The 12,838-nt window shown below is 49.2% G+C and overlaps 1 protein-coding gene across 1 annotated transcript in view; it reads left to right on the forward strand.

The window, feature by feature from the left end:
* Positions 1 to 12,838, forward strand: part of LOC138614786 (DENN domain-containing protein 5B-like) — a gene marked incomplete at its 3' end in the record, with an annotated part of 32,857 nt that overhangs the window by 5,980 nt on the left and 14,039 nt on the right. The window contains 6 exon segments of the mRNA XM_069688363.1: positions 1,271 to 1,380; positions 7,136 to 7,337; positions 7,340 to 7,579; positions 7,582 to 7,827; positions 8,471 to 8,658; positions 11,477 to 12,055. Coding sequence (XP_069544464.1) covers positions 1,271 to 1,380; positions 7,136 to 7,337; positions 7,340 to 7,579; positions 7,582 to 7,827; positions 8,471 to 8,658; positions 11,477 to 12,055 — 1,565 coding nt within the window.

Below are 12,838 nucleotides of genomic sequence, written 5' to 3' on the forward strand. Positions count from 1 at the left end.
TTAGTGGTGAGACTGTAGATTAGTGGTGAGACTGTAGTTTAGTGGTGAGTGTAGTTCAGTGGTGAGACTAGTTCAGTGGTGAGACTGTAGTTCAGTGGTGAGACTGTAGTTTAGTGGTGAGAGTGTAGTTCAGTGGTGAGACTGTAGTTTAGTGGTGAGAGTGTAGTTTAGTGATGAGATCGTAGTTTAGTGGTGAGACTGTAGTTTACCGGTGAGACTAGTTCAGTGGTGAGACTGTAGTTCATTGGTGAGACTGTAGTTTAGTGATGAGACGAGTTCAGTGGTGAGACTGTAGTTTAGTGGTGAGACTGTAGTTTAGTGGTGAGAGTGTAGTTCAGTGGTGAGACTGTAGTTTAGTGGTGAGAGTGTTGTTTAGTGGTGAGACGAGTTCAGTGGTGAGACTGTAGTTTAGTGGTGAGTGTAGTTCAGTGGTGAGACTAGTTCAGTGGTGAGACTAGTTCAGTGGTGAGACTGTAGTTCAGTGGTGAGACTGTAGTTCAGTGGTGACACTGTAGTTTAGTGGTGAGACTAGTTTAGTGGTGAGATTGTCGTGAAGAGTTGAACTAATCAGACTCAGTGAGAAAGAGGATCATATCAGCTGCTGAGTTCTGAGCAGCTGGTGGACATGTGACCTGCAGCCGTGTGGTCCACATTCGACACAGCTAGTATCTCACACACACACACACACACACACACACACACACACACACACACACACACACACACACACACACACACACACACACACACACACACACACACACACACACACACACACACACACACACACACACACACACACACACACACACACACACAGCTGAGAATGAAACAGAATCACAGCAGTGAGGCTGCTCCAGCTTCACATCACTTCATAATGTCCGCTTGGCTCCTGTTCCTCCTCTTCCTCCTCCTCTTCTTCCTCCTCCTCCTCCTCCTTCTCTGAGCTGAAACACTGAAACACTCTGTAGATCAGTGGTTGCCAGCTGTTTGAGCTGATTTGATCTCAGATCGGTCCATCTGAATCACTCATTGACTCCAGTTATGAACACACACACACCAGCAGCAAGTGGACGCTGCAGGTGCATCAGTGATCAGTCGTACAGACACCTTCAGACCAAGATGAAGTCCACTGTGTTGAAATAATGAATGACGCGACTCACCCAGAATCCTCTGCTTCTGTCCCTTCAAGTGTAGAAGTTACTGAACCAGGTCTCTGTTTGTGCTGCTCAGTAATCACCTCTGTCTCCGTCTCTTCACACCTGTCCAGGTGAAAACTTGGAGCAGAGTCCCCTGAGGAGGACGTTCAAGTCCAAAGTTCTGGCCCGCTACCCTGACAACGTGGAATGGAACCCCTTCGACCAGGATGCTGTCAACATGGTACGTTGGTTCTACCTTCATCGGGAGATCATAGGGGGTGGGGGTGGTGACCAACACCACTGGTCCATCAGAACCAGGACAGACCGGATCATTTACACAGGAACCAATTCACACATGGATCTCAACGACCTGCTGCTTAACTCAAGTTTCCTTTACCGCATACTCAAATTTATACATGAATTAATTGTAATTATGTGATTTGAAAGCGGCTTAAACACCGAAACACATTAAATCTACTGCATTCAAACATTAAAGGAAGCTGTTAGCTTTAAAATGACCCAAATATCAGCTGATCAGAACCAAGACTTCATTCACAGATGACAGCTCGATGCGTGTCAGACCACTGCATGTTAAGAGATGTGTGTGTGTGTGTGTGTGTGTGTGTGTGTGTGTGTGTGTGTGTGTGTGTGTGTGTGTGTGTGTGTGTGTGTGTGTGTGAGTGTGTGTGTGTGTGTGTGTGTGTGTGTGTGTGTGTGTGTGTGTGTGTGTGTGTGTGTGTGTGTGTGTGTGTGTGACTGAGTGTGTGTGAGTGTGTGTGTGTGTGTGTGTGTGTGTGTGTGTGTGTGTGTGTGTGTGTGTGTGTGTGTGTGTGTGTGTGTGTGTGTGTGTGTGTGTGTGTGTGTGTGTGTGTGTGTGTGTGTGTGTGTGTGTGTGTGTGTGTGTGTGTGTGTGTGTGTGTGTGTGTGTGTGTGTGTGTGTGTGTGTGTGTGTGTGTGTGTGTGTGTGTGTGTGTGTGTGTGTGTGTGTGTGTGTGTGTGTGTGTGTGTGTGTGTGTGTGTGTGTGTGTGTGTGTGTGTGTGTGTGTGTGTGTGTGTGTGAGTGTGTGTGTGTCTGTGTGTGTGTGTGTGTGTCTGTGTGTGTGTGTGTGTGTGTGTGTGTGTGTGTGTGTGTGTGTGTGTGTGACTGAGTGTGTGTGAGTGTGTGTGTGTGTGTGTGTGTGTGTGTGTGTGTGTGTGTGTGTGTGTGTGTGTGTGTGTGTGTGTGTGTGTGTGTGTGTGTGTGTGTGTGTGTGTGTGTGTGTGTGTGTGTGTGTGTGTGTGTGTGTGTGTGTGTGTGTGTGTGTGTGTGTGTGTGTGTGTGTGTGTGTGTGTGTGTGTGTGTGTGTGTGTGTGTGTGTGTGTGTGTGTGTGTGTCTCTGTGTGTGTGTGTGTGTGTGTGTGTGTGTGTGTGTGTGTGTGTGTGTGTGTGTGTGTGTGTGTGTGTGTGTGTGTGTGTGTGTGTGTGTGTGTGTGTGTGTGTGTGTGTGTGTGTGTCTCTGTGTGTGTGTGTGTGTGTGTGTATGTCTCTGTGTGTGTATGTCTCTCTGTGTGTGTGTGTGTGTGTGTGTGTGTGTGTGTGTGTGTGTGTGTGTGTGTGTGTGTGTGTGTGTGTGTGTGTGTGTGTGTGTGTGTGTGTGTGTGTGTGTGTGAGAGTGTGTGTGTGTGTAAATGGGATCAGCAGTCTCCTCATCCCAGAGAGAACAGGAGGATTGTTATCTGCTTCAGACTGCTGCTGGAAGAAAACCCGATGCAGCAGAAACACAGTTTCCATCACAGACAGCAGAGAATCATGGAAGCTAAAGTTCTGCAGAGGACATTAACAATCTTTTAATATTCTTTATTTGGCAGAAAACAGGAAACATTTCACAGAAATAAATTAAAAAAACATAAAAACATATCAAGTTGACTCCAAAAAGAAGAAGAACATCTGGACAAGGTCGTGTGTGTGGAGGTCACTGCCTGTCTTTCCACCTGCCCTGGTGTCAGCACCCTTTAATAATTCAGCTGCACATCTCGCATTACGTCGGCATGGAAACAGTCCATCATGCAGCAGTGGCGCTGAAACCTGACACTGGCGTGTTGACAGACACTGTAGAAGCACCAACCTCTCTTTTTCCATAGCTGCTGTCCACCTCCTGCATTCTACCTCCATCACCTCCTCACCCACCTGCAGCTCCACCCTTCTGGACCGGCCGCCACTCAGTTTCTCCTCTTCCTCCTCCCCCCAACAGGAGGACGAGGAGGATTGGGGAGTGTAATCACACTTTCTGTGGCTGCAAGTGTCTCAGTGAAGCCCTCGAGATGATTGTTTTCAAATCCCAACACCCTCTCACACACACACACACACACACACACACACACACACACACACACACACACACACACAGTCACACACACACACACACACACACACACACACACACACACACACACACACACACACACACACACACACACACACACACACACACACACACACACACACACACACACACACACACACACACACACACACACACACACACACACACACACACACACACACACACACACACACACACACACACACACACACACACACACACACACACACACACACACACACACACACACACACACACACACACACACACACACACACACACACACACACACACACACACACACACACACACACACACACACACACACACACACACACACACACACACACACACACACACACACACACACACACACACACACACACACACACACACACACACACACACACACACACACACACACACACACACACACACATACACACATATACACACACAGATATACACACACACACACACAGATATATACACACACACACACACAGATATATACACACACACACACACACACACACACACACACACACACACACACACACACACACACACACACACACACAAAACATCCTGAACAGACAAGGCAAATCTGGATTTTTGCAGTTATTTGTAAAATCTTGTGCAAATAACGAAAGCAACAAATCATTGAGGACCAATCAGGTGCTGTCATGACGGCACCATTTGATGGATATGAAAACATTTAAATGTATAAATGTGATCTATCTGATCAGCATCAGTTCATCATGGATCAGAAGCCTTTAGAATAAACATGCAGCTTCCTTCACTGTGAACCAGGAGCCGTGTGCTCTGCTGTGCTCATGTACAGTGGGTACGGACAGTATTCAGACCCCTTCACATTTTTCACTCTTTGTTTCATTGCAGCCATTTGCTAAAATCAAAAAAGTTCATTTTATTTCTCATTAATGTACACTCAGCACCCCATCTTGACAGAAAAAAACAGAAATGTAGAAATTTGTGCAAATTTATTTAAAAAGAAAACCTGAAATATCACATGGTCATAAGTATTCAGACCCTTTGCTGTGACACTCATATTTAACTCACATGCTGTCCATTTCTTCTGATCCTCCTTGAGATGGTTCTACTCCTTCATTGGAGTCCAACTGTGTTTAATTAAACTGATTGGACTTGATTAGGAAAGGCACACACACCTGTCTATATAAGACCTTACAGCTCACAGTGCATGTCAGAGCAAATGAGAATCATGAGGTCGAAGGAACTGTCCAAGGAGCTCAGAGACAGAATTGTGGCAAGGCACAGATCTGGCCAAGGTTACAAAATAATTTCTGCAGCACTCAAGGTTCCTAAGAGCACAGTGGCCTCCATAATCCTTAAATGGAAGAAGTTTGGGACGACCAGAACTCTTCCTAGACCTGGCCGTCCAGCCAAACTGAGCAATCGTGGGAGAAGAGCCTTGGTGAGAGAGGTAAAGAAGAACCCAAAGATCACTGTGGCTGAGCTCCAGAGATGCAGTAGGGAGATGGGAGAAAGTTCCACAAAGTCAACTATCACTGCAGCCCTCCACCAGTCGGGGCTTTATGGCAGAGTGGCCCGACGGAAGCCTCTCCTCAGTGCAAGACATATGAAAGCCCGCATAGAGTTTGACAAAAAACACATGAAGGACTCCCAGACTATGAGAAATAAGATTCTCTGGTCTGATGAGACCAAGATTGAACTTTTTGGCGTTAATTCTAAGCGGTATGTGTGGAGAAAACCAGGCACTGCTCATCACCTGCCCAATACAATCCCAACAGTGAAACATGGTGGTGGCAGCATCATGCTATGGGGGTGTTTTTCAGCTGCAGGGACAGGACGACCGGTTGCAATTGAAGGAAAGATGAATGCGGCCAAGTACAGAGATATCCTGGAAGAAAACCTCTTCCAGAGTGCTCTGGACCTCAGACTGGGCCGAAGGTTCACCTTCCAACAAGACAATGACCCGAAGCACACAGCTAAAATAACAAAGGAGTGGCTTCGGAACAACTCTGTGACCATTCTTGACTGGTCCAGCCAGAGCCCTGACCTAAACCCAATTGAGCATCTCTGGAGAGACCTGAAAATGGCTGTCCACCAACGTTCACCATCCAACCTGACGGAACTGGAGAGGATCTGCAAGGAAGAATGGCAGAGGATCCCCAAATCCAGGTGTGAAAAGCTTGTTGCATCATTCCCAAGAAGACTCATGGCTGTACGAGCTCAAAAGGGTGCTTCTACTCAATACTGAGCAAAGGGTCTGAATATTTATGACCATGTGATAGTTCAGTTTTTCTTTTTTAATAAATTTGCACAAATTTCTACATTTCTGTTTTTTTCTGTCAAGATGGGGTGCTGAGTGTACATTAATGAGAAATGAAATGAACTTTTTTGATTTTAGCAAATGGCTGCAATGAAACAAAGAGTGAAAAATTTAAAGGGGTCTGAATACTTTCCGTACCCACTGTACAACATGTATGTGACGTGGTTTGGTCCCGTGACTCCTGCATCGTGGAGCTCACATGTATTTTGTTGCTACACGAACATGCCCGTGTGCTGCTGCGCGTCTCCTCACTCATGTTGTCCCGAACGCTCCCGACTCATCCTGCTCTGATTAACATGAAGCCTGTCGGTCTGTTTGATTTCATCTGAGAGCTCAAAGTCAGGAAACACAGAAAGTGTGATGACTCATGTCAGAGGCAGGAAGGGTGGAGAGGAGCTGTCAGGACAGATCGGCATGACTCACCAACCACGTGTGTGTGTGTGTGTGTGTGTGTGTGTGTGTGTGTGTGTGTGTGTGTGTGTGTGTGTGTGTGTGTGTGTGTGTGTGTGTGTGTGTGTGTGTGTGTGTGTGTGTGTGTGAGAGAGAGTGTGTGTGTGTGTGTGTGTGTGTGTGTGTGTGTGTGTGTGTGTGTGTGTGTGTGTGTGTGTGTGTGTGTGTGAGAGAGAGAGTTTAAGGTGTGTGTGTGTGTGTGTGTGTGTGTGTGTGTGTGTGTGTGTGTGTGTGTGTGTGTGTGTGTGTGTGTGTGTGTGTGTGTGTGTGTGTGTGTGTGTGTGTGATCTGTGTGATCTGTGTGTGTGTGTGTGTGAGAGAGTTTAAGGTGTGTGTGTGTGTGTGTGTGTGTGTGTGTGTGTGTGTGTGTGTGTGTGTGTGTGTGTGTGTGTGAGAGAGAGTTTAAGGTGTGTGTGTGTGTGTGTGTGTGTGTGTGTGTGTGTGTGTGTGTGTGTGTGTGTGTGTGTGTGTGTGTGTGTGTGTGTGTGTGTGTGTGTGTGTGTGTGTGTGTGTGTGTGTGTGTGTGTGTGTGTGTGTGTGTGTGTGTGTGTGTGTGTGTGTGTGTGTGTGTGTGTGTGTGTGTGTGTGTGTGTGTGTGTGTGAGAGAGAGTTTAAGGTGTGTGTGTGTGTGTGTGTGTGTGTGTGTGTGTGTGTGTGTGTGTGTGTGTGTGTGTGTGTGTGTGTGTGTGTGTGTGTGTGTGTGTGTGTGTGTGTGTGTGTGTGTGTGTGTGTGTGTGTGTGTGTGTGTGTGTGTGTGTGTGAGAGAGAGAGAGAGAGAGAGTTTGAGGTGTTCACTGACCCCTCTGTCTCCCTATCCTCTGTCTCCCTGTCCTCTGTCTCCCTGTCCTCAGCTCTGCATGCCCAAAGGTCTGTCGTTCCGAACGCAGGCGGAGCGGCGGTGTTCTCAGTTCCACTCCTTCATCATCACCAGGGAGGACGGTTCTCGGACCTACGGCTTCGTGCACACCTTCTACGAGGAGGTGACCAGCCCTCAGATCTGCTCTGCCATGCAGACGCTCTATCAGATGCACCACGCAGAGCACAGCTCAGCCGACCCCCCTCGTCCTCGTCCTCCTCCTCCTCCTCCTCCAGCATGGACTCTCTGGCCAGCAGCTTGGACGAGGCCGACCCCCCCGCCTCCTCCTCCTCGTCTTCGCCCCGTGCGGCCGGCAGCTACGACTCGTCGCGGGACACCCTCTACGTGTCCAAGGCTCTGTGTCTGATCACGCCCATGCCCTTCATGCACGCCTGCCGCCGTTTCCTGTCGCAGCTGCACCGGGCCGTCACGGCCGCCCCCGCCCCCCGCTACCACTGGAGAGCTACATCCACAACATCCTGTACGAGGTGCCGCTGCCCGCTCCGGGACGCTCCCTCAAGTTCCACGGCGTCTACGAGCCCATCGTGTGCCAGCGGCCCGGCCCGGGAGAGCTGCCGCTGGCCGACTTCCCGCTGGCTGAGACATTCAGCCTGCTGGGAGTCGACAGCCTGGTCCAGGTGTTCACCTGCACCCTGCTGGAGATGCAGATCCTGCTCTACTCTCAGGGTAGGTACACACACACATGGCTGGCAGCTCTGGCTGCATCTGTTAACAGAACCAGGATCAGAGGTGGGCGGAGCATCTGTTAACAGACTGGGATCAGAGGTGGGCGGAGCATCTGTTAACAGAACCAGACTCAGAGGTGGGCGGAGCATCTGTTAATAGAACCAGACTCAGAGGTGGGCGGAGCATCTGTTAACAGAACCAGACTCAGAGGTGGGCGGAGCATCTGTTAATAGAACCAGACTCAGAGGTGGGCGGAGCATCTGTTAATAGAACCAGACTCAGAGGTGGGCGGAGCATCTGCTTCGACCGGTTGGGGTGAGAGGAGAGCAGAGAGAGAAAAGGACAGCATAGAGATACAAGAGAAGAACTGTTGGTGGAGACTGGTTTTATTTCCAGTCTGTAGTTTATATCCAGTCACACACAGACACAAAGACACACACACACACACACACACACACACACACACACACACACACACACACACACACACACACACACACACACACACACACACACACACACACACATCCTCACACACACACACGCACACACACTCACACATACACACATACACACAGCCTGGTGCAACCTGGTGTCTCCTTCTGTCCCCGTCCTCATGTCCTGTGTCTCTTTCTGTCCCCAGACTACCAGCGTCTGATGACGGTGGCCGAGGGCATCACCACGCTGCTGTTCCCCTTCCAGTGGCAGCACGTGTACGTCCCCATCCTGCCCGCCTCCCTGCTGCATTTCCTGGACGCTCCTGTCCCCTACCTGATGGGCCTGCAGTCCAAAGAGGGGACGGACCGCTCCAAGCTGGAGCTTCCTCAGGAGGTAGATCACCTGACCCAGTCTCTGTGGGGTTGTTAGATGGATGGAGGTATCTCTGCAGCTTCAGGCTCTTCCTCCTCCTCCATCTCCTCCCCCGTCTCCTCCTCCTCCATCTCCTCCTCCTCCGTGGGCTCCTCTATTCCTGCTCAGAAAACCTGTCATGAAGGGGTGAGGATGAGGATGTTATCTTCAGAGCTCGGTGGAGCGATGAAGAGTCTCTGAGCTGAATGTGTTTTTATGATTAGAAGAACTGAGAAGATGGACTCAGGTTTAACAGAAGGACCTCACAAGGACAGAGAGACAAGCAGCTGTGTGCTGCAAGGACTCCTGTTCAAGGCCACTGAACACACACACACACACAGAGACACACACACACACACACACACACACACACACACACACACACACACACACACACACACACACTGAACACACTGAACACACACACACACACACAGACATACACACACACACACACACACACACACACACACACACTGAACACACACACACACACACACACACAGAGACATACACACACACACACACACACACACACACACACACACACACACACACACACACACACACACACAAAGAGACATACACACACAGAGACATACACACACACACACACACACACACACACAGACACACACACACACACACACACACACACACACACACACACACACACACACACACACACACACACACACACACACACACACACACACACACACAGAGAGAGACATACAGACAGAGAGACATACACACACACACACACACACACACACAGAGACACACACACACACAGAGGCATTCTCACACACACACACACACACACACACACACACACACACACACACACACACACACACACACACACACACACACACACACACACACACACACACACACACACACACACACACACACACACACACAATGTGTATTCATGTGTTCAGAAGAGATAAGGCCTCTAACAAAGCAGAACATCCAGACTTGCCTGCTTCCGGCTCTGCTCACATCCCCCTGACTCCCAGCGCTCGTTAATCCGGCCCGGTCCGTACGGATGCTAATTGCCCCCCCACCCCTCCCTCCCCACCCCATCCCCCGGTGCTAACCCAGAAAGAGGATGCTGATGAACGAGGGTTTAAAGAGGATCAGAGAGAGGAACCAGGTTTAACTGATGAGTGTTGGCGTCGTTGACCCGGTTGGTTATGGATCATCCTCCACTGGATGTGTACTAGATGTGTACTGGATGTGTACTGGATGTGTACCATGTGTACTGGATGTGTACCAGATGTGTACCGGATGTGTCCTGGATGTGTACCGGATGTGTACCGGATGTGTACCATGTGTACTGGATGTGTATTGGATGTGTACCATGTGTACTGGATGTGTACGGGATGTGTATCATGTGTACTAGATGTGTATTAGATGTGTACTGGATGTGTACCATGTGTACTGGATGTCTACTGGATGTGAACTGGATGTGTACCATGTGTACTGGATGTGTATTGGATGTGTACCATGTGTACTGGATGTGTACCGGATGTGTACGGGATGTGTATCATGTGTACTAGATGTGTATTAGATGTGTACTGGATGTGTACCATGTGTACTGGATGTCTACTGGATGTGAACTGGATGTGTACTGGATGTGTACCATGTGTACTGGATGTGTACTGGATGTGTACCATGTGTACTGGATGTGTACCGGATGTGTACTGGATGTGGACCATGTGTACTGGATGTGTACCATGTGTACTGGATGTGTACTGGATGTGTACCATGTGTACTGGATGTGTACTAGATGTGTACTGGATGTGTACCATGTGTACTGGATGTGTACCGGATGTGTACTGGATGTGGACCATGTGTACTGGATGTGTACTGGATGTGTCCTGGATGTGTACTGGATGTGTACCGGATGTGGACCATGTGTACTGGATGTGGACCATGTGTACTGGATGTGTACTGGATGTGTACCGGATGTGTACCATGTGTACTGGATGTGTACTGGATGTGTACGGGATGTGTCCTGGATGTGTACTGAATGTGTACCGGATGTGGACCATGTGTACTGGATGTGGACCATGTGTACTGGATGTGTCCTGGATGTGTACCGGATGTGGACCAAGTGTACTGGATGTGTACCGGATGTGTACTGGATGTGGACCATGTGTACTGGATGTGTACTGGATGTGTACCGGATGTGTACCATGTGTACTGGATGTGTACTGGATGTGTCCTGGATGTGTACTGGATGTGTACTGGATGTGTACCGGATGTGTACTGGATATGGACCATGTGTACTGGATGTGTACTGGATGTGTCCTGGATGTGTACCGGATGTGTACTGGATGTGTACCGGATGTGTACTGGATGTGTACCATGTGTACTGGATGTGTCCTGGGTGTGAACTGGATGTGTACTGGATGTGTACCATGTGTACTGGATGTGTACTGGATGTGTACGGGATGTGTACTGGATGTGGACCATGTGTACTGGATGTGTACCGGATGTGTACCATGTGTACTGGATGTGTACTGGATGTGTACTGGATATGGACCATGTGTACTGGATGTGTACTGGATGTGTACCGGATGTGTACTGGATGTGTACCATGTGTACTGGATGTGTACTGGATGTGTACTGGATGTACTCTTTCATCTGTCTGTCACATACAGATCTGATTCTGCTTTTTGAGGATCTAAATATGAGCATCATGGTAATATTATGGGTAGAAAGGTAGAGTTCTGTTTTTCTAATATTAATGTCCGTCTCCTTCTGTCTCCGTCCGTCTCTGTCCCAGGCCAACCTGTGTTTTGTGGACATCGACAACCACTACATCGAGCTTCCAGAGGACTTCCCTCAGCTGCCCAACAGGACCGAGTTCGTCCAGGAGCTCAGCGAGGTTCTGCTGAGCTGCGGCATCTCTGCCACCGCGGGCGCCCCGCCCCGGACCCGGTCCCGGCCCGGCAGCACCCCGTCCACGCCGGGTCGGGAGCGAAAGACCGCAGCGCTCCGTCAGCTGGAGGATGACGGGCGTAACGGGAACCTAGCGGGGGAGGAGCTGGCGGTTCTGGAGCTGCTGCAGGGGAACGCCACGCTGGAGAGGCTGCGGTCGCTCACCAGACGTACCGGGGTGACGGTGGCCCGCGTGGACGCCCTGAGGGCCGGAGTCAAAGGTCACGGCACAGAGGGTCCCGAGGGACGGACCGCCGCCGAGGAAGATGAGCTGAGGAACGCCAAGCTGAACGTCCAGCTGAGGGAGGTGTTCGCAGGACGCTTCACCACCATGTTCGCAGACTACGAGGCCTTCGTCATTCAGAGCGCCCCGGACCTGGAGGGATGGCTCACCAACCGGGAGCAGATGCACAACTTTGACAAGGTGGGCAACACACACACACACACACACACACACACACACACACACACACACACACACACACACACACACACACACACAGACACACACGCACACACGCACACACACACACACAAATACACAAACACGCACAACACTAACCCACACAACACAGACACACACAACACAAACAACACACATACAACACACAATACACAAACACACACACACACTAACACAAACACACAACACACGCAAACAGAACAACACACAAATACAGACACACAAACAACACAAATATACAAACAACACAAATACACACACAAACAGACAAACACACACACACACACACACAAACAGGCACTCATATACAAACACACACACACACACAAACAACACACACAAACACACACAACACACTAACACACAAACACACAACACAAACACACAAAACACAAACAACACAAATACAAAAACACACAACACAAAGACACACTAACACACAAAACAAACACAACACAAAGACACACAACACACAAACACACACAAACACACAACACACACAACACAAACAAACACACACAAACACACACAACACACCCAACACAAACAAACACACTCTAACACAAACAACATACATACAACACACAATACACAAACACACACACACACACACACACACTAACACAAACACACAACACACACAAACAGAACAACACACAAATACAGACACACAAACAACACAAACAAATATACAAACAACACAAATACACACACAAACAGACAAACACACACACACACACACAC

The sequence above is a fragment of the Brachyistius frenatus genome, unplaced genomic scaffold (genome assembly GCF_029030835.1).
Source record: "Brachyistius frenatus isolate BFR_SWC_R1_liver_20210118 unplaced genomic scaffold, ASM2903083v1 Contig_573, whole genome shotgun sequence".
NCBI classification, from domain to species: Eukaryota; Metazoa; Chordata; class Actinopteri; family Embiotocidae; genus Brachyistius; species Brachyistius frenatus.